This window comes from Macaca mulatta, chromosome 1 (assembly GCF_049350105.2).
Source record: "Macaca mulatta isolate MMU2019108-1 chromosome 1, T2T-MMU8v2.0, whole genome shotgun sequence".
Taxonomy (NCBI): Eukaryota; Metazoa; Chordata; class Mammalia; order Primates; family Cercopithecidae; genus Macaca; species Macaca mulatta.
This window is the reverse complement of record NC_133406.1, coordinates 219,771,514-219,791,861: the sequence shown is the minus strand read 5'-3', so window position 1 is coordinate 219,791,861 and position 20,348 is coordinate 219,771,514. Positions and strand designations below refer to the sequence as shown.

Sequence of the window (20,348 nt, the reverse complement as noted above, 5' to 3'; positions counted from 1 at the left end):
GAATGCATAACCTCACCCCATTCATGAGAAAACATCAAACAAAATCCAAACTGAGGCATACCCTATAAACAACGGATCAGTAATCTTCAAAAGTGTCAAAGTCACAAAACATAAGGAAAGTCACAGAAATAGTTACAAACCGTAAGAGAATAAAGAGAAATAACAAAATGCAATTAGAATCCTGAAACAGAAAAAGGACATCGGGGTCTCTCCTTCCAGCACAGTATGAGAGCAGAGCAGGACCTGTAGTGCTGGGAGTCATGGCAGGAAAAGCATTTAGAAAGTTTCTTAGGTCTGTAATCCCAACACTTTGGGAGGCAAAGGTGGGCGGATCACTTGAGGTCGGGAGTTCGTGACCAGCCTGACCAACATGGTGAAACCCCATCTCTACTGAAAATACAAAAATTAGCCGGAAGCAATAGTACACGCCTGTAATCTCAGCTACTTAGGAGGCTGAGGCAGCAGAATCACTTGAACCCGGGAGGCAGAGGCTGCAGTGAGCACAGATCGCGCCACTGCACTCCAGCTTGGACAAGAGAGAGAGACTCTGTCTCAAAAAATAAGTTTCTTCCTCTTTGAGCACTGGTTGAAAAACAAGTGCCGGCCAGGCCTGGTGGCTCATGCCTATAATCCCAGCACTTTGGGAGGCTGAGGCGGGTGCATCACCTGAGGTCAGGAGTTTAAGACCAGCCTGGCCAACATGACAAAACCCCACCTCTACTAAAAATACAAAATTAGCAGGGCATAGTGGCGCATGCTTGTAATCGCAGCTACTTAGGAGGGTGAGGCTTGAGAATCGCTTGAACCCGGGAGGCGGAAGTTGCAGTGAGCCAAGATCGCACCATTGCACTCCAGCCTGGGCAACAAGAGCAGAATTTCATCTCAAAAAAAAGAAAAACAAGTGCCACTGAAATCGTAACCAAAGGAAGCATAATTCTTTCAGAAAAATCTCAAAGAAAAGTATGGCAAGCAACAGCAGTAGCTGCTGGATCAGGCTCTGAACGAAAGGATAGAGAGAGATTCAACCAGTCAATGTAAAAGTTGGAGATAGGCCGGGCATGGTGGCTCATGTGCCAGTGTAATCCCAGCATTTTGGGAGGCCAAGGCAGGTGGATCACCTGAGGTCAGGAGTTCAAGACCTGCCTAATCAACATGGTGAAACCCCGACTCTACTAAAAATACAAAAATTAGCCATGGTGGCGAGTGCCTGTAATCCCAGCTACTCAGGAGGCTGAGGCAGGAGAATTGCTTGAACCCGGGAGGCAGAGGGTGCGGTGAGCCGAGATCACGCCACTGTACTCCAGCCTGGGCAACAAGAGCAAAACTCCGTCTCAAAAAAAAAAAAAAAAAAAGTTGGAGATAAAGTTCTTCCAGAATTTAGAGGTGCCAAAGCAGCTCTAGGTGACAAGGATTATTCATTTAGAGATGGTGATACTCTTGGAAAGTATGTAAACTGAAATAAATCACTACTGAAATGGCATCAATGTGAAGCTGCCCATTCCACTAAAGTTCTAAAATCATTCATCATGTAAATAATTTTCAAGTCTTTTATAATAAATTAATGATATCTAAACTAATCCAAAGCAGGCGGATCACCAGAGGTCAGGAGTTCAAGATCAGCCTGGCCAACATGGAGAAACCTTGTCTCTACTAAAAATACAAATTAGCCGGGTGTGGTGGCAGGTACCTATAATCCCAGTTACTCTGGAGGCTGAGGCAGGAGAAACGTTTGAACCCAGGAGGAGGAGGTCGCAGTGAGCTGAGATCACACCATGGCACTCCAGCCTGGGCAACTGAGCAAGTCACCACGGAAACAAAAAAAAAGGCGGGACACAGTAGCTTATGCCTGTAATCCCAGCACTTTGGGAGGCCGAGGCAGGTTCACTTGAGGAGTTCGAGACCAGCCTGGCCAACATGGAGAAACCTTGTCTTTAATGAAAATACAAAACTTAGCTGGGTGTAGTGGCACACACCTATAATGCCAGCTACTCTGTAGGCTGAGGCAGGAGAATCGCTTGAACCTGGGAGGCAGACGTTGCAGTGAGCCAAGATGGTACCATTGCACTCCAGCCTGGGGGACAGAGCGAGACTCCATCTCCAATAAATAGACAGACACAAAGAAAGAGAGAGAGAGAGAGAGAGAAAGACAGAAAAGGAAGGAAGGGAGGAAGGGAGGGAGGAAGGGAGGGAGGGAGGGAGGGAGGGAGGGAGGAAGATTGATTCCTAATTGTCTAAGCCATGTAATGGTTACCAGGTAGGGGTATCCATATAAATTACTATCCAAACCAAGACCATTACAGGAGAAACAGGATCTATTAGTAGGTCACTGGTCAGTGTTGTTAAAGACCTCAAATAACCTTGCAATGGCATGAACTTTATGGTTAGGCAAGTTTCCCTCACCTCCCCTCAGCCTCTGGAACAAAGGCAGGAGAGGGGGCAGAAAGTTGAACCAGAAAAATCCCCAAACTCCTTTCCAGCTTAGAAAAATCATTGGTTTTTGGTGGTACCCTTCAAAGACATTTCTTTTTAAATTTACTAAGTGTCTATTATGTGTAAAGGAAAAATAAGCTAATGCATACTTATATTTGGATCCTTTAACTATGATTTTTCTTTTTTTTTTTTTTTTTTTTTTTTTGAGACGGAGACTCGCCCTGTCGCCCAGGCTGGAGTGCAGTGGCCGGATCTCAGCTCACTGCAAGCTCCGCCTCCCGGGTTCACGCCATTCTCTTGCCTCAGCCTCCCGAGTAGCTGGGACTACAGGCGCCCACCACCGCGCCCGGCTAGTTTTTTGTATTTTTAGTAGAGACGGGGTTTCACCGTGTTAGCCAGGATGGTCTCGATCTCCTGACCTCGTGATCCACCCGTCTCAGCCTCCCAAAGTGCTGGGATTACAGGCGTGAGCCACCGCGCCCGGCCTAACTATGATTTTTCTAATGAAGATCAAGAATGAAATCAGTGACATTCTAGAGCCGCATTCAGCTTTCATTGCCTTACCTAAAATGTACCACATTTAAATACACTCACTCAGTCACACAATATAAAAGGTAAAAAGCTAAGGTCAAGTGCTCTGTAGTCTGCTTTTGAAACAGCATTTATTCCAGGAAGTTGGACCACTTCCAAATTCTAATATTTCTGAAAAAGATCAACAATGTAATACTGGGAGTATCAGCTGACTACATTAGCCTCAAAGATTCAACAATATTAATTAGGTACTTGATGCCATTAAAATTATACATGGACTAATTAAGACCTACTTCCTTTGAATATTGAGTAAGAGCTAAGCTAGAGACATGCATAATAATTTAAAACCTAAAGCAGATATAATCTTACAAAATCAGCAACTCCACTCATTCCCACTTCCCAATTTCAAGTAATTGAAGAGTTTTTTTGTGGAAAGTCTTTACCCAAAACAAACTTTTTATTACACCTAAAGGTAACAAAATAACCTCTTCTTTAATGTGGTCTTTTCCTAAATAGCAAAAAGAATCCCGCTAGACAAGAGATTAAGCAGTATTTCCCAATTTTGTTTTTTGTTTGTTTGGTTTTTTTTGAGACAGGGTCTGGCTCTGTAGCCCAGGCTGGAGAACAGTGACATGATCTCAGCTCATCGTAGCCTACCTCTGCCTCCCGGGCTCAAGAGATTCTCCTGCCTCAGCCTCCCAAGTAGCTGGGATTACAGGCATGTGCCACCACAACCGGCTAATTTTTGTATTTTTTTAGTAGAGTCAGGGTTTCTCCATATTGGCCAGGCTGGTCTTGAACTCCTGACCTCAGGTAATCCGCCCACCTCAGCCTCCCAAAGTGCTGGGATTACAGGTGTGAGCCACCGTGCCCCGCCCCAATTTTGTTTCTTTATAATAACATATACATTAGAATAGCCTGAGAGTATAACCTCATATCAATCAACAACCAATTTTAACCTGACAGAACTAACCCTATGCAAAATCCAAAAACCTAAGAATTTGTAACACACAATTTCAATTATTCACAGGACAGCAAAATAGTCAAATGCTTATACTTTGTTTTACAAAACTATTGCTGCTTAATAGTAATTTATCTTAATGACAAAAGCAGGCAACACTTGTTTTCTGGGCATAAAAAAGGACAGAAATGGTCAAAGTTCATTTATCCAATAGGCCTTATTTTATAAATAGCACACCTCACTAAATTTCAAGCACTTAATGGATTATATAACCTTAACATGCAGGCTAGGTGGGGTGGCTCATGCCTGTAATTCCAACACTTTGGGAAGCCAAGGCAGGAGAATCACTTGAGCTCAGGAGTTTGAGACACGACTGGGCAACACAGTGAGACTCTGTCTCTACCGAAAATAAAAAACTAGCCAGGAGTGGTGGCTTGCACCTATAATTCCAGCATTTTGGAAGGCCAAGGTAGGCAGATCACTAGAGCCCAGGAGTTGGAGACCAGCCTGGGCAACATGGTGAAATCCCATCTCTACAAAAAATACAAAAAGTAGCTGGGGGTAGTGGCGCACACACTCAGTTAGTCCCAGCTACTTGGTAAGCTTAGGTGGAAGGGCTCCTTGAGCTCAGGAGTTCGAGGCTGCAGTGAGATCTGATTGTGCCATTACACTCCAGCCTGGGTGACAGAGAGAGACCTCAAGAAAATGAAAAGATAATCCACTAAATGAGAGAAAATACTTGCAAATCCTATATCTGTTAAACAACTTATATTCAGAATATATAAAGAACTCTTTACAACTCAACAATAAAAAGACATATGACCCAATTAACAACTGGGCAAAGGAGCTGTATAGATAATTCTCCGTAACTGACAAATGGCCAAATGCACACAAAAACACGCTCAACTCCATCAGCCATCAGGGAAATGCAGATCAAAACCACAATGAGATACCACTTTACACCCAGTAGGATGGCCTATAATCAAAAAGACAGATAATGACAGGTGTTGGCAAGGATACAGAAAAACTGAAATCCTCATACACTGTTGACAGGAACATAAAATGGTGCAACCACTTTGGAAAACATTTTGGCAGTTCCTCCAGATGTTAAACATGGAGTTACCTCATATAACCCAGCAACTATACCCCAACGTATATACTCAACAGAAATTGCAACATAACATCTATATAAAAACGTCCATGAATGTTCACAGCAACATCATTCAGAGCCAGAAATTTTATCCAACTTTTTGGCTATTAATTATCCAAAGGCCAAGAAGTTGAAAAAACCCAAACGTCCATGGTACATGGAATATTATTCAACAATTTTAAAAATGAAGTACTAATACATGGTTACAACACAGATGAACCCTGAAAACATTATGCTGAGAGAAACAAATCACAAAAAAAAAAAAAAACATTCGTCCACTTACGTAAAAAGTTCAAAATAGGCAGATATATAGAAGTAAAAAATAGACTTGGACTTGCCCAGGGCAGGGAGAATTGGGGGAAAACGGGGAGTCAAACAGATTCCTCTGGGGAGTGACAAAAATATCCTAAAATTGTGATGGTAGTTGTACAATTCTCAACTAGTTTTGAATATACTCAAAACCACTGAATTATACAATCTAAATGGGTGACTTGTATGACATGTGGACTACATCTCAATAAAGCTGTTTTTAAAGAAAGTAATGGTTTCACACAGCTGAAGTCTAACTTCCTCTTATTCAAAATGCTCTAGAATCTGAATCCATTATCTTGAATATTCTACCATGAGAATCCTCCATTCCAAGCACACAGATCCAAATCCTTAGAAGACAGCATACATTACACTTGCTTCAAGCCCAAATCTTTTGTTCATATTGATCACCCACTCATCATAATCCACCCTCCTCTGCCTATCCAAACCCCGACTATAGTCTTAAACTCTTTTTTTTTTCCTTTTAAAAATTCATATTTCCATGCCAGGCTCAATTGCTCATACCTGTAATCCCGGCACTTTGGTAGACCAAAGCGAGAGGATCCCTTGAGCCCAGGAGTTTGAGATCAGCCTGGGGAACAAACTGAGATCTCTAAAAAAAAAACTCAAAAATTAGCCAGGCATAGCGGAGTGTATCTGTGGTCCCAGGTACACAAGAGGCTGAGGCAGGAGGACTGCTTGAGCCCAGCAGGTCAAAGCTACAGTGAGCCATAATTGTGCCACTGCACTCCAGTCTGAGAGACACAGCCAGACCCCATCCAAAAAAATGAATAAGCTGGGCACAGTGGCTCATGCCTGTAATCCCAGCACTTTGGGAAGCTGAGACAGGCAGGTCACTTAAGGTAAGGAGTCTGAAGCCAGCCTGGCCAATTATGGTGAAACCCCATCTCTACTAAAAATACAAAAATTGGCCCAATGTGGTGGTATGCACCTGTAATCCCAGCTACTCGGGAGGCTGAGGCATGAGAATCGCTTGAACCTGGGATGCAAAAGTTGCAGTGAGCTGAGATGGAGATCGCACCACTGTACTCCAGCTTGGGCGACAGAGCGAGATTGTCTCAAAAATAAATAAATAAACAAATAAATAAATAAATGAAATAAGGGTTTTTTTTTGTTTTGGGGGGGTTTTGGAGACAGGGTCTCACTCTGTCACCCAGGCTGGAAGGCAGCAGTGCAATCATGGCTCACTGCAGCCTCAACCTCCTAGGCTCAAGCAATCCTTCCACCTTAGCCTCCCAAGTAGCTGGGACTACAGGCACCTGCAACTCCACCTGGCTAATTTTTGTATTTTTTTAAAGACAGGGTTTTGTCATGTCATCCAGGATGGTCTCAAACTCCTGAACTCAAGCAATCCACCCACCTTGGGCTCCTGAAGTGCTGGGATTACAGGCCATGAGCCACCGCACCTGGTGAAGTTCTCCGACCAAGTTCTACTTCTTATATAGTAATTACTAGGACCCAGAAAAAAGGTCAGGAATCATCTCATTTACCCTTTCTTATGTCCCTTCAAGGTTCGGTCCTTTCCATTCTCAATGTAAAAATAGTATTCTGGTTTAAAACTGGCTGTATTCATTTTCTATTTCCACTTAATTCGCTCTCCTTATTCCAAAATTCTGTTTGTTTCCACATTTCAATCCTCTTTCCCTTATCCCACATGAATCCCTGTGGTCTTTTCCTCCTTCCTTCAATCACTCCTTATGATACTAACACTTCCTGAAAACCAACTAAAGGCTGGACACGATGGCTCACGCCTGTAATCCCAGCACTTTGGGAAGCTGAGGTGGGTGGATCACCTGAGGTCAGGAGTTCGAGACCAGCCTGGTCAATACATAAACAGGCTAGGTACGGTGGCTCATGCCTATAATCCCAGTACTTTGGAAGGCCAAGGTCAGGAGTTCAAGACCAGCCAGGCCAATATGGCAAAACCCTGCCTCTACTAAAAATACAAAAATTAACCAGGGGTGGTGCCAGGTGCCTATAATCCCAGCTACTGAGGAGCCTGAGGCAGGGGAATTGCTTGAACCCAGGAGGTGGAGGATGCAATGAGCCAAGACAGCAACACTGCAATCCAGCCTGGGCAACAGAGTGAGACTCCATCACAAAAAAAAAAAAATTAGGACTTTTTTAAAAACTTAGAATACTTGAACATATAAAGATGAACGTAAAGGGATAATAAAGAAATGTAAATAATTGTATGGGAAAAAAATTGTGATGTTACACAGAGTTTTACTCTTGTAAATAACGCAAAACATTACAGGAACAACAACTCAAAAGATGTTTGACTTATTGATAAAGGTTTGAACACTCCCCTTTGTAATGTGCAGTCATAACTTCTAAGCTAAAAGCCAAAGGTGAAAAAATATTCCCAAGAAAAACATTCCAAAGAAACAAAAAGTTAACTTACATTCCAAGTAGATATAGAATAAAACTATTCAAGAAGTATCTCTTGGGTGGACGCGGTGGCTCACGCCTGTAATCCCAACACTTTGGGAGGCCGAGGTGGGCAGATCACTTGAGGTCAGGAGTTTGAGACCAGCCTGGCCAACACGGTGAAACCCCGTCTCTACTAAAAATACAAAAAATTAGCCGGTCGTGGTGGAGGACACCTGTAATCCCAGCTACTCGGGAGGCTGAGGCAGAACTGCTTGACCCGGGAGACAGAGTTTGCAGTGAGCTGAGATTGTGCCACTGCACTTCAGCCTGGGTGACAGAGTGAGACTCTGTCTCAATTTAAAAAAAAAAAAAAAAGGTACCTCTTTTTATTTTTTTTGGAGTCTTGCCCTTTCACCCAGGCTGGTGTGCAATGGCACAAAATCAGGTCTCACTACAGCCTTGACCTCCCGGGCTCAAGCAATCCTCCAGCCTCAGCCTCCTGAGTAGTGGGGACTACAGGCATGCACTGCCACTCCTGGCAAACTATTTTTTAATTTTTAGTAGAGATGGGGTCTCACTGTGTTGCCCAGGCTGGTCTCAAACTCCTAAACTCAAGTGATCATCCTGCTCCAGCCTCCCAAAGTACTGGGATTACAAGCATGAGCCACCATACCTGGCCAAAAAAAGTACTTTTCATGGCAGACACTTAGGTAGCAAATTAAGCAAGATACAAAACTATGTACATAATCTGACTTTGTTACAAAAATGTATGTCCACGAATATCAAAATCCACAGAAAAAAAAAAAATCAGGAAAGAAATACACCAAAATGTTAAAAGTGGTACACATGCCTATAATCCCAGCACTTTGGGAGGCCAAGGTGAGCAAGTGGCTTGAGCCCAGGAGTTTGAGACCAGCCTGGGTAACATGGCAAAACCCCATCTCTACAAAAAAATTAGCTGGGCGTGGTGGCACACACCTGTGGTCCGGTCCCCACTCCTTGGGAGGCTGAGGTGGGAGGATTGCTTGAGCCCAGGAGGTCAAGGCTGTAGTGAGACATGACCACCCTGTCTCTTAAAAAGAGTGGCAAGGCACGGTGGCTCACACCTGTAATCCCAGCACCTTGGGAGGCCAAGGTGGGCAGATCACCTGAAGTCAGGAGTTCGAGACCGGCCTGGCCAACATAGTGAAACCCCACCTCTACCCAAAATACAAAAATTAGCCGCATATAATGGCACGCACCTGTAATCCCAGCTACTCTGGAGGCTGAGGCAGAACTGCTTGAAGCTGGGAGGCAGAGGTTGCAGTGACCCAAGATTGTGCCACTGCACTTCAGCCTGGGCAACAGGGCAAGACTCTGTCCCCCCACAAAAAAAAAAAAAAAAAAAAAAAGGCCGGGCATGGTGGCTCACACCTGTAATCCCAGCACTTTGGGAGGCTGAGGCAGGCGGATCACGAGGTCAGGAGATCAAGACCATCCTGGCTAATACAGTGAAACCCCGTCTCTACTAAAAATACAAAACAAAATTAGCCAGGCGTGGTGGTGGGCGCCTGTAGTCCCAGCTACTCAGGAGGCTGAGGCAGGAGAATGGCGTGAACCCGGGAGGTGGAGCTTGCAGTGAGCCGAGATTGCGCCACTGCACTCCAGCCTGGGCAACAAGAGTGAGACTCGTCTCAAAAAAAAAAAAAAAAAGTGGTTTTCTCTACTAATAAGATTATGAGTGATTTTTTACTATTTTTTACTTCTCTTTTCTATATTTTTCCTAAATTCTCATTTAATTATATGTTGTTCTTATAAGCATAACTTTTTAACAATAATATTTAACTACAGATGTTGTTCCTCTTTGGCCTTCATACCAACCCTAATCCTCAGTATCTATATGTACTTCAAATACAACTCAGACACTTCAGATGGCTTTGTAAACTGGGTCAATGCTATTCTATCTGAAAGAAAATTATAGAATTATTTTCAATTCAATTATACATCAGTGCAAAATAATTTGAGGGCAGCTCTGAATGCTGTGAGTGAGTTGTGATGCCATCTATATTAATCCTAAAACTAATCTTCAAATTGATTCCCAAAGTCCAACGCACTTAACATTTCACTTAATAAATATTTACAGGCCAGGCGCTGTGGCTCACACCTGTAATCCCAGCACTTTGGGAGGCCAAGGCGAGCGGATCACAAGATGAGGAGATTGAGAACATCTTGACCAAAAGGGTGAAACCTCATCTCTACTAAAAATACAAAAATCAGCCAGAGGTGGTGCGTAGTCCCAGCTACTCTAGAGGCTGAAGCAGGAGAATCACTTGAACCCTGGAGGTGGAGGTTGAAGGGAGCTGAGATTGTGCCACTGCACTCCAGCCTGGGCGACAAGAGTGAAACTCCATCTCAAAAATAAATAAATAAATTTACAGACTGCCTACTCTCTGTCAAGCACTATTCTAGATGCTAGCAATTCCACAGTGAACAAAACAAACAAAAATCTCTGCCTTCATAGAGTTTACATTCTATTAACAAAATTCAATGTCTTCTAAGAGTCAGGCAGCACACAGCGGGTTCAACAAAGTACAAAACAGGCCGGGTGCGGGGCTCACGCCTGTAATCCCAGCACTTTGGGAGGCTGACATGGGCAGATCACTTGAGGTCGGGAGTTCGAGAACAGCCTAGCCAACATGGTGAAACCCCACCTGTACCCAAAATACAAAAATTAGATGGGTATGATGGCACGCACCTATAATCCCAGCTACTCAGGAAGCTAAGGGAAGAGAATCATTTGAGCCCAGGAGCAGAGGATGCAGTGAGCCGAGACTGAGCCACTGCACTCCAGCCTAGACAACAGAGACTCTGTCTCAAAAAAAAAAAGTACAAAACAATTACTAGTTAATGAAGATCATGGCTGGGCACAGCGGCTAACACCTGTAATTCCAGAACTTTGGGAGGTCAAGGCAGATGGATCACTTGAAGTCAGGAGTTCAAGAGCAGCCTGGCCAACATGGCGAAATCCATCTCTACTAAAACTACAAAAATTAGCTAGGTGTGGTGGTACACACCTGTAATCCCAGCTATTTGGGAGGCTGAGGCATGAGAATCACTTGAACCCAGGAAGCAGAGGTTGCAGTGAGCCAAGATGACACTCCAGCCTGGGTGACAGAGCAAAATCCTAAAAAAAAAAAAAAAAAGTAAGTCATAAAAACCAACAAATTTCAAATGCACTTAAAATAGTTTAACTATCTCAAATTTCAGCTGAGCTACAGGAGATTGAAAAATTCCTTTTGGTTGGCAGCAAGCCAGAGAACTGGAAGCCATTCGAGAATTCAGAAGTCGTTTGGGAGCCTGCAATATTTCATCTGTGTAAGTCTCAGCTGCAGTTTATCCATTGCTTAAAGTCATATGTGTGGCTAATAATCAGGAACTAGTTAGTTTCCTATTATATTAGCTCAAAGTATTATTCCTTAGGCAAAAATAGATTGTGTCTTACCACAGTACCACAAGAGTTTATTCCAGAACTTACTTCCCCTCGTATCTCATAATGAACTAACTGTATCATTACCCAGAACAAGCCAGCAAATGACCATGGCAACCTTATTTTATGGTCTCACACTATCTCACAACTAACTATACAGTCTTCACCACTAAAGTTACAGAGAGCTTCAATCTCTTTGGGTGAATCTAACATTAACAAGCCTAAAACCAGAAGCAGCTTATATGAGCAAACCGCTTTGCCTCTGCCCCATGTTAGTATCTTCTAATATCAATAAGCCACCACAAAAACATGTCACTTACCATCAGACAAAGAAACCATTAACTGGTTTCTGTAAATCCCTCCCCTCTACTTGCAAGAATAACACAAATCTCAAAGGACAATCATAAGCAATTATAATTCAAGAAGGTCACTGAATAAATGAGTCTAGCCCCTACATTTCAGAGAAGGGATAACCAATGCCTGGAGCAGTTGCATGGTTAGTCCAAGATAAGATATCTATTACAATGAAAGAGCCAAACTCAAATCCAGGTTTTTTTGCCTCCAAATCAGGTGCACTTCTCAATACACCAAGGTAAATCTATTTTAAGGCTAGCAAGTACTGTTTCTAAGCCAAAGTCTAGTATCAAAAGGGCAAGGATATTATAAGATGCAGTGGGAAGGAGACCAGGAACAGACCAACCACAGATCAGATCAGATATGTAGCTCCTTTTCATACACTAATTCCTCAGATTATGATACAGAAAATACTTTGAATTTTTAGCTCATGTTTGTCACTTTTTCTGGTATCTCCTCTAGCAAAAAAAAAAAAAAAAAAAAAAAAAAAGCAGCCGGGCGCGGTGGCTCAAGCCTGTAATGACAGCACTCCAGGAGGCCAAAACAGGCGGATCACGAGGTCAGGAGATCGAGACCATCCTGGTTAACCCGGTGAAACCCCATCTCTACTAAAAAAAAAATACAAAAAACTAGCTCGGCAAGGTGGCAGGCGCCTGTAGTCCCAGCTACTCGGGAGGCTGAGGCAAGAGAATGGTGTAAACCCAGGAGGCAGAGCTTGCAGTAAGCTGAGATCCGGCCACTGCACTCCAGCCTGGGCGACAGAGCGAGACTCCGTCTCAGGGAAAAAAAAAAAAAAGGCCTGAAACGTGACTGAAATCCATTTGTTAAAACTCTACGCAGCAGCAACAGAATTGGGAAAAGTAGGCCGGCAGAAGAGAAAGCTATGTAAACCTGGGTTCTTATTCATTCTTCTAATTTAGCTGAGATGTCAACTTCTTTTTTTTTTTTTTTTTTTTTTTGAGACGGAGCCTGGCTCTGTCGCCCGGGCTGGAGTGCAGTGGCCGGATCTCAGCTCACTGCAAGCTCCGCCTCCCGGGTTTACGCCATTCTCCTGCCTCAGCCTCGCCCGGCTAGTTTTTTGTATTTTTTTAGTAGAGACGGGGTTTCACCGTGTTCGCCAGGATGGTCTCGATCTCCTGACCTAGTGATCCGCCCGTCTCGGCCTCCCAAAGTGCTGGGATTACAGGCTTGAGCCACCGCGCCCGGCCGAGATGTCAACTTCTTTTAGAAAGTCTTAACTCCTCCTTCCCCAGACTACCCTCACAGCAGAATTATCACTGTACTTGCCTCATGACGTTTTGTTTACACACCTCTACCCAAAAGGACAAAGTTCTTTGAGGGCAAATATTTCTACCTTAGCTCTTCAATCCTACATCTAGCACTTAGTGTAGCAGCACACAGTGGGTGCTGAATTAATGAATTCATAAACTTGCCACACCTATTGAAGCCTCAATATAAATGGCAAAATGTGGCAACGCTCTCCATTTATTTATTTTGTTGTTGTTGCTTTTTTTTGAGACAGAGTCTCACCGTCACCCAGGCCAGAGTGCAGTAGCGCAATCTTGGCTCACTGCAAGCTCCGCCTCCCAGGTTCACGCCATTCTCCTGCCTCAGCCTCCCAAGTAGCTGGCACTACAGGCACCTGCCACCATGCCCTGCAAATTTTTTGTATTTTTAGTAGAGATGGGGTTTCACCGTGTTAGCCAGGATGGTCTCGATCTCCTGACCTCATGATCTGCCCACCTCGGCCTCCCAAAGTGTCGGGATTACAGGAATCCTCTCCATTGATTTAAGACGTGGTTCTCGGCCGGGCGCAGTGGCTCACACCTGTAATCCAGCACTTTGGGAGGCCGAGGCAGGCGGATCACGAGGTCAGGAGATAGAGAGAGACCATCCTGGCTAACACGGTGAAACCCCGTCTCTCCTAAAATACAAAAAATTAGCCAGGCATGGTGGCACACACCTGTAGTCCCAGCTACTCAGGAGGCTGAGGTAGGGGAATTGTTTGAACCCAGGAGGCGGAGGTTGCAGTGAGCCAAGATCGTGCCACTATACCCCAGCCTGGCAACAAAGCGAGACTCGGTCTCAAAAAAAAAAAAAAAAGATGTGGTTTTCAAACATTTTCTAGAAGACCTTTGATTTCGTTTTGTTTTGTTTTGTTTTGTTTTTTTGAGGCGGAGTCTCACTCTGTAACCCAGGCTGGAGCACAGTGGTGCAATCTTGGCTCACTGCAACCTCTGCCTGCTGGGTTCAAGCGATTCTCCTGCCTCGGCCTTCCAAGTAGCTGAAATTACAGGCAGGCGCCACCACACCAGGCTAATTTTTGTATTTTTAGTAGAGACCGGGTTTCACCGGATCAGGGCCGGGTGCAGTGGCTCAATGCCTGTAATCCTAGCACTTTGGGAGGCTGAGGCAGGCGGATTACCTGAAGCCAGGAGTTCAAGACCAGCCTGGTCAACATGGTGAAACCCAGTCTCTACTAAAAACACAAAAATTAGCCAGGCATGGTGGTACACACCCGTAATCCCAGCTACTCAGGAGGCCGAGGAAGGACAATCACTTGAACCCGGGAGATGGAGGTTGCAGTCAGCTGAGATCGTACCACTGCACTCTGGCCTGGGTGACAGAGCAAGACTCTTGTCTCAAAAATAATAATAATAATAAAAAATCAAAAAGGTTTTCAGAAACCCCAATATGGAAAATCAACGCATCAGTCCTAAGTTGGTTTAAACTCTCATGGTTTGATAGAAAATACTTCACTTTGATCACTTCTTGACTTTCTAGCTAAGATCAGGTACAGAAAATACTTCCCTCTGAAACCCATAAACCTAGGACAGGAAGTAGCAGCAGCTGAGCTGGAACTCAGGCATCTGAGTAACTTTCTTCCTTATCTCCATCTTGTATCTGTTGCCCTCTGTCCTCCTATAGGAGGATCTGTACTCAATATATGACGTTTTCTTGATGGTAGGGCTTAGGAGCAGAAAGACTGCTGGCCACTAAATGAGCTACACAATTCTAATTGCTAATTATAACGGTATTCTGCTTGAGGCCTTGCTAACTTCTGAACAAGCAGGAACATGCACTGAACCAAAGGCCTATGTCTTAAGGCTCAATAAGTTAAAGATAACCTAATTGTCTAGCAGTATGTGACTATTAACTAATTAAAACAAAGTACAGTATCACTGTGTTCTAGATTACTCCACAGAACCTCATTTCTGTATACGGACCTTCCCCTGGCTCTCAAATAGAGGAGAGTATTCTTCCTCCCATTCCCACATACAGGCTTGGGGAGAAACAGCCAAGCATAGTAAAAAAGGCATTCATGGGCTTTGGAGTCAGTCATACCAGTCTGAATCACAGACCACCACTTACTAGGAGAACCCTGGAAACATTACTTCTCTGCACTTCAGTTTCCTCACCTATAAAATACGGACAATACCGACTACCTTATTAAAGTTCTCCTGGGAATTAAATAAAATCATGCATGTCTGGCTCCCAGGATAGTAGGAACTCAATAAATAAATACTATTATTAATTATTCAGATTTAGCTTTGGTAGACAGGCAAAAAAGAAGACAGAAAATGTTATTGGCTTCAGCCTGTAAGATAAAACTGAATATCAATACAGAAATTAAAAAGGAAAACTCTAATACCAAAATATTACAGGAATAGTGGTTTTTAATATATATGTCATATATGTATGACAAACTAGCTAAGAACATGAGGTATTTTCCGGCTGATGCAGGTCTTTCCCAAATTTAGCTCCTAGTAAGAACCCACCGCTTGATTTTCTTAACTATATTGGCTGCCCCAAAACAGTAACTAGACTCCCCAGAAGTGTCAGCAACCCTGAGAGAAATTACACCCTGAAGTCTTTCCATATAGAGAGAACATTGTGTATTCATAACAGACTGCAAAGTTGTACTTTTTAAGTCAGAACTACTTGGATACCTAAATTCAAACTCATTTATCTTGAATTATCTGAAGGGTGAGCAATTTCAATCTAAAGGGCTAGGCTTTTAAGAGGGGGGCCAAGAACTGCCCCCCCAAAAAAATGTAAGCAACAGTTTCTGTGTATGCACAGTTTTCTGTGGAAAGGGTCCCTATAGCTTTCATCAAAATGTCAAAGTTGTTTGTTACCCAGAAAAGGTTAAGAATCACTGTTAAGATTCTCCACAGAGCCTCTTGGAACCTCATACGGGAAAGTGAGGGTGAGCGTATCTCAAGGCAAATATTTTAAAGAGCTAATTTCATAACCTATAAACTTCATGCTGGATTATGTTATGAAAACCCTAAGCCTATTTCGCCATTCCTTTAGCACTTTTCATATCAGAGTTTTTCTTTTTCCAGCCTCTGCCATCCTGGCCTGCCCTCTGCCAGGCCCCCAACATCTGCTGCTTTTAAGCCAAAGGCCACTACTTGAAATGGCCTTATGGGCCCTGCCATGCAATACTGATTCCTACTTTTAAGCGTTTCGGTTTACATTCAAATCCGTTAATGTTAACACTTCTCCTCATTTCTGATTTGTCACTTGAACACTAAGTATAAATGAAGGACATAGTGCCATGCAAATCTTTCTAGCATTTTTACAAATTTAAAATACCGTCTGGCCAGGTGCAGTGGCTCACGCCTGTAACTCCAGCAGTTTGGGACGCTGATCACACCCTACAAAAAATTTCCTGGACGTGGTGGCACACAGCTGTAATCCCAGCTACTCAGGAGGCTGAGGCATGAGAATCCCTTGAACCCAGCAGGCATAGGTTGCAGTGAGCCGAGATCACACCACTGCACTCCAGCCTGGGCGACACAGCGAGACTCTGTCTCAAAAAATGAATAAATAAAACTGTCTGAACTTATTAATTCAATGCAAACACAACTATACTCACATACTTTGAGGGTCTGGAAATCTATTCAAGCCATGAAAAGTGCAACTCCAGCTATGCACTCCTGCCAAGATGCTTAAATGTTATCAACTTATTGAACAGTGACCACTTGCGTCAAATACAAATGCCCATACTCCCTCGGGATAGAAAAGCAGAACTGCTCTATTTCAATCCTTTTTTAATCAATACCCCATTACCAGTTGATAACACTTCACCACTGGTATGTTCTGATGAAATCTATAACCTATACTTCATTTACTGTTCATACAATAAAATGTTCTATTTTTAGCAATTGTAACCTTTCAGTGTGTAAAAGCAAACAGAAAATAATAAGAGCTGTGAAACACGTCAAGAGGAAGATTAATTTTAGCTTCAATGGCATGAGGCAAAGTAAAAACTTAAAGCCACATAAAAGTAAGTATTCCATTCAACTAAAATTGGTTTAAAATTATTTACACTGGAAATTACACTTAAATTTATCTCTTTAACAGCTGCTTTTTATTCAAAAGAAAATTAAGTTTCAGTTTTTAACTACTTGAATGTTGCAACCAACTCAGAGCTTTTATAAGTTCTTCGATGAAATGCACTGAGAAAAAGCATACTTGAAACACAGCTCTTTGTGTCCTAAAAAGCCACCAAATTCACCAAGCAGTGTCACATTCAGGACTGCGGTCCTTACTACTCTGTACATCAAGGACACCCACTATGGGTTTCCTTTCATTTCTGTTTAATTACCAAAACAACTCAAAGATGCAGGTAATGAGTAATTTACTTAGTGGCACAATTCAGAAACTTAAAAGTCCTAACCAAGTATAGGCAATCAAGGCAAAACATGAAATTAGAAAGGAATTTAAACTCACAAAGTAGTACGCAAAGACAGGTTTAAGAGATCCAACACTGAACTCTGCCTTGAAGTCGGCAAACCAGCCAACCTTCCCCAACCCCGGAGACACTGACCAAAACTAACCAGGTTTTCCACAAGCAACGCTAAGTTATCACTACACCTTCTCATCGCTGAACAATTCCTAATTGAACACAATCACGCAGGATAAAAACATTATGAAATCAGTACACACGTCACACTGGAAAGGAATTTATCTTTACACTGCACCATGGTGCCTGGATTGAAAAACATGAACTAGATTTAAAGAACAGAGAAAATGACACTTGGCAGAAAACAATGACCTGAAATGACTCTAGAAGGGAGACTGCTTTCCCTTCTCAAAGTAATCTATACAGACAAGAATCAAACTACAGACTGTGAAATAATCTGGGGACCTCACAGCAGTTAGCTTCTTACTTGCTCAAACATCCTACAATCTCTAAAAGTCAAATACACGATGACACAAATACAACAACACATCTAACATCCAATCATTATTGATTTACACAAATACAGTGGGTGCAGGGAGGAGGTGATGCATGATGAAATGTTATTCTCAGGTACGCAATACCTTTCTAAATCTCCGTGGAATTCATAAATTCAACGTTTTACCTTCACCGGTTAGTTTTTGACTAAAATACCCCATCACCAAGTCTTTTCAATCAAAGCTGTCCAAAATTCTACAATCGAGCAAATAACATGAAATTAGAAACATTCAATACTAGACTTTCCTCCAGAAGCCCTGGTAACTCTCTAGACATCATCAGGCCTATGAAGAGTAAATCAAAGCCCATTAAAAATATTCAGCCTAACGCAAATCTTCCAAGAAGTGAGACTTTTGTGAGTGATGGGTAATGTCAGTGAACTTCCTCTTCCTTTAAAAAGGTCAAAGACAGGGAAGCGTCCGGCGTCACATTTCCTCCTTAGATCTCGATCTACCACAAACCACATCACAACTCTCCCATTACTAAAAAAAACTATCCAGAGGAACTGCTTTCTGTACATTTTCACCTTAGACTGAAAATCCAACTTACCTCGGAAACGAGCTGATTAGTTTCAAACAAGAAATTTACCGATAAAGTTTATTATGTACTAATAATAATTAGGGAAGCCCATCGTGTCCCGCTGTAGGGGGAGCCGAGGGGAGGTGAGTAGAAGGGTGTAATCCTCACAACCACCAGAGAAAAGCCCTCCCTGCAGGGTTGGTCTCAGACACCAAGCAAATTCTGCCCAATAAAGAGGGGGAAGGCACCTTAGGGGAGAAGGGTCCCCAAGCTCTAAAAGGGGCTGCAGAAGCATGGCCAAGTGGAGCTAGCTTTCACAGTATTGCTGAGGGTCTCGGGGTCCCCCCGCAGTGCGGCTGCCGGGGCACCCCAAAAGCTCCGGCCAAGCCCGATGCAGGGGCTTGAGCCGCTGCCCCTTTCCAGGCTGGGCTGTGGCGGCCGACAGGAGGGTCCCCTGGGCTGCGATGACGAGAACCGAAGGGCCGACAGGAAGGTGAAAAGGATACTGTTGGGGCGCCTGGGTCTGGAGGGCCCTGATGTTCGGGTGAGGAGGGGGGGCCGCCGCCGCCGCCGCCGCTGCCGCCGCCGCCGCTGCCGCCGCTGCCGCCGCCGCCGGGTGAGGAGGCGGTACCGCTGCTGCCGCCGCCGCCGCCGCTCCGGTGCCGGGTCCGGTTCCTGCTGCAGTCGCTGTGCCTGATTTCAGAGCCGGTTTCTGCGGTAAACTCATGGCAAAGCGAAGCCACCAACCCCCCCAGAGCGGGACCGGGCGCGGCGGGGTACAGGGGCCGGGGGCAGCGGGGGGGCGGGATGGGGGCAGACCCGGGGAGGCGGCGGGAGCGGGGGGCTGGGGGGAGCCTGGGAGGAGGAGGAGGAGGGGGCCGGGGCCGGTCACACACGCCCGACGCCGCCGCCGCCGCCGCCTCCGCCGCCGCCGCCGCCGGCAGCAGCAGCCGCCCCGCGGGCCAGCACCACCGGCTGCCGGTCTCCGTGACAACGCGACCCCAGGGGGGGGGCCGGACCCGGCGGGGGCAGGAGGCGGAGAGACCGGACCTTTCACGGCAATATCCTCATGGGCCGGCGGCGGGGGATCTTTATCCCCCTCCCCGGGGGAAGCGGCGCCCTTCTCGGTAGCGGGGCTTAGGCGATGCCGGCGGATTTTCTTCACTCAACGAGCAGAGCATCCAACATGGCGCTGTGGCCGCCTCCAGCAGTCCGGCAGGACGGCCGCTCGGAAAACTTCGGGCTTTTTCGGAATGACTCGGGAGGCCGACGGTGGGAAGCCTCTTCGGCTCTTTCCGGAGACTGCGAGGGGTCGGGATTCTTCGGAGACGCTCGGGTGCGTCCTCGGCCGCCGTTCGGGAGCGCTCAGGGGCTAACTCGCTTCCTCGGCAAAGATCGGCGAGAGGGGCTTCTCCGGTTTACAGCGGCGCGGGCGCGGGGCGGAGGGAGAGACCAAAGGCGAGGTCTGGCTTGCGGGAGTCCTCCCTGCGGCCCAGCCTCGAAGAACAATGGTAATGGCCCCGGAGTCGGCTGTTCGCTGAGCCCTGCCCGCAGAGGCGGAGAGGCAGCGGCGAGGCGAGAAACCCCGGTTCCTGGGTAAGGAACCGCTTAACCGGAATGGAACCCGTTGGATAAGGACCCCCCGCGGGGACTTCGCATAACCAATGCTACCCGCCGGCCCGTAACCCACGCATTTCACACCCATTGTGTCGACACTTCCTCTTCAGACGCTCTGAGAGGTGAATGAGGAGCACCATTTCCCGAGGACACAGAGGAAACGTGACTGGCCCAAGGTCATCTTATTGGGAAAGGACAGAGCCTAAATCTAAATGCCACCTTCATCTGGATGAACCTTGCCGCCTCCCATGTTGGCTGGGGACATGATCTGAGCCGCCATATCTAATCAGCAGCCTTAACTGAGGTCTGTGGATAGATTCAAACCTAGGCCTTCCCCAGGACTGGAGCGCCTTTTGATCAGCTCCCC

The 20,348-nt window shown here is 45.1% G+C and overlaps 1 protein-coding gene across 31 annotated transcripts in view; it reads right to left on the bottom strand.

The window, feature by feature from the left end:
* EIF4G3 (eukaryotic translation initiation factor 4 gamma 3) overlaps positions 1-19,590 on the bottom strand; it is a 375,758-nt gene extending 356,168 nt beyond the window's left edge. For 21 of the 31 annotated variants that reach the window (XM_077971386.1, XM_077971367.1, XM_077971281.1 and 18 more), the window contains exons 1-2: positions 19,415-19,590; positions 18,871-19,057 (exon numbers count right to left, since the gene is read on the bottom strand). Coding sequence is in view for 1 of the 31 variants with exons in the window: in XM_077971257.1 (XP_077827383.1) it covers positions 17,338-17,489 (152 nt within the window). In the remaining 30 variants the exon portion in view is untranslated. Of the gene's footprint in view, positions 1-17,337; positions 17,493-18,870; positions 19,058-19,414 lie in introns of those variants that run through there. The other 10 variants (XM_077971291.1, XM_077971272.1, XM_077971315.1 and 7 more) reach the window with 3 other exon arrangements.
* Between the last annotated feature and the right edge of the window lie 758 nt (positions 19,591-20,348).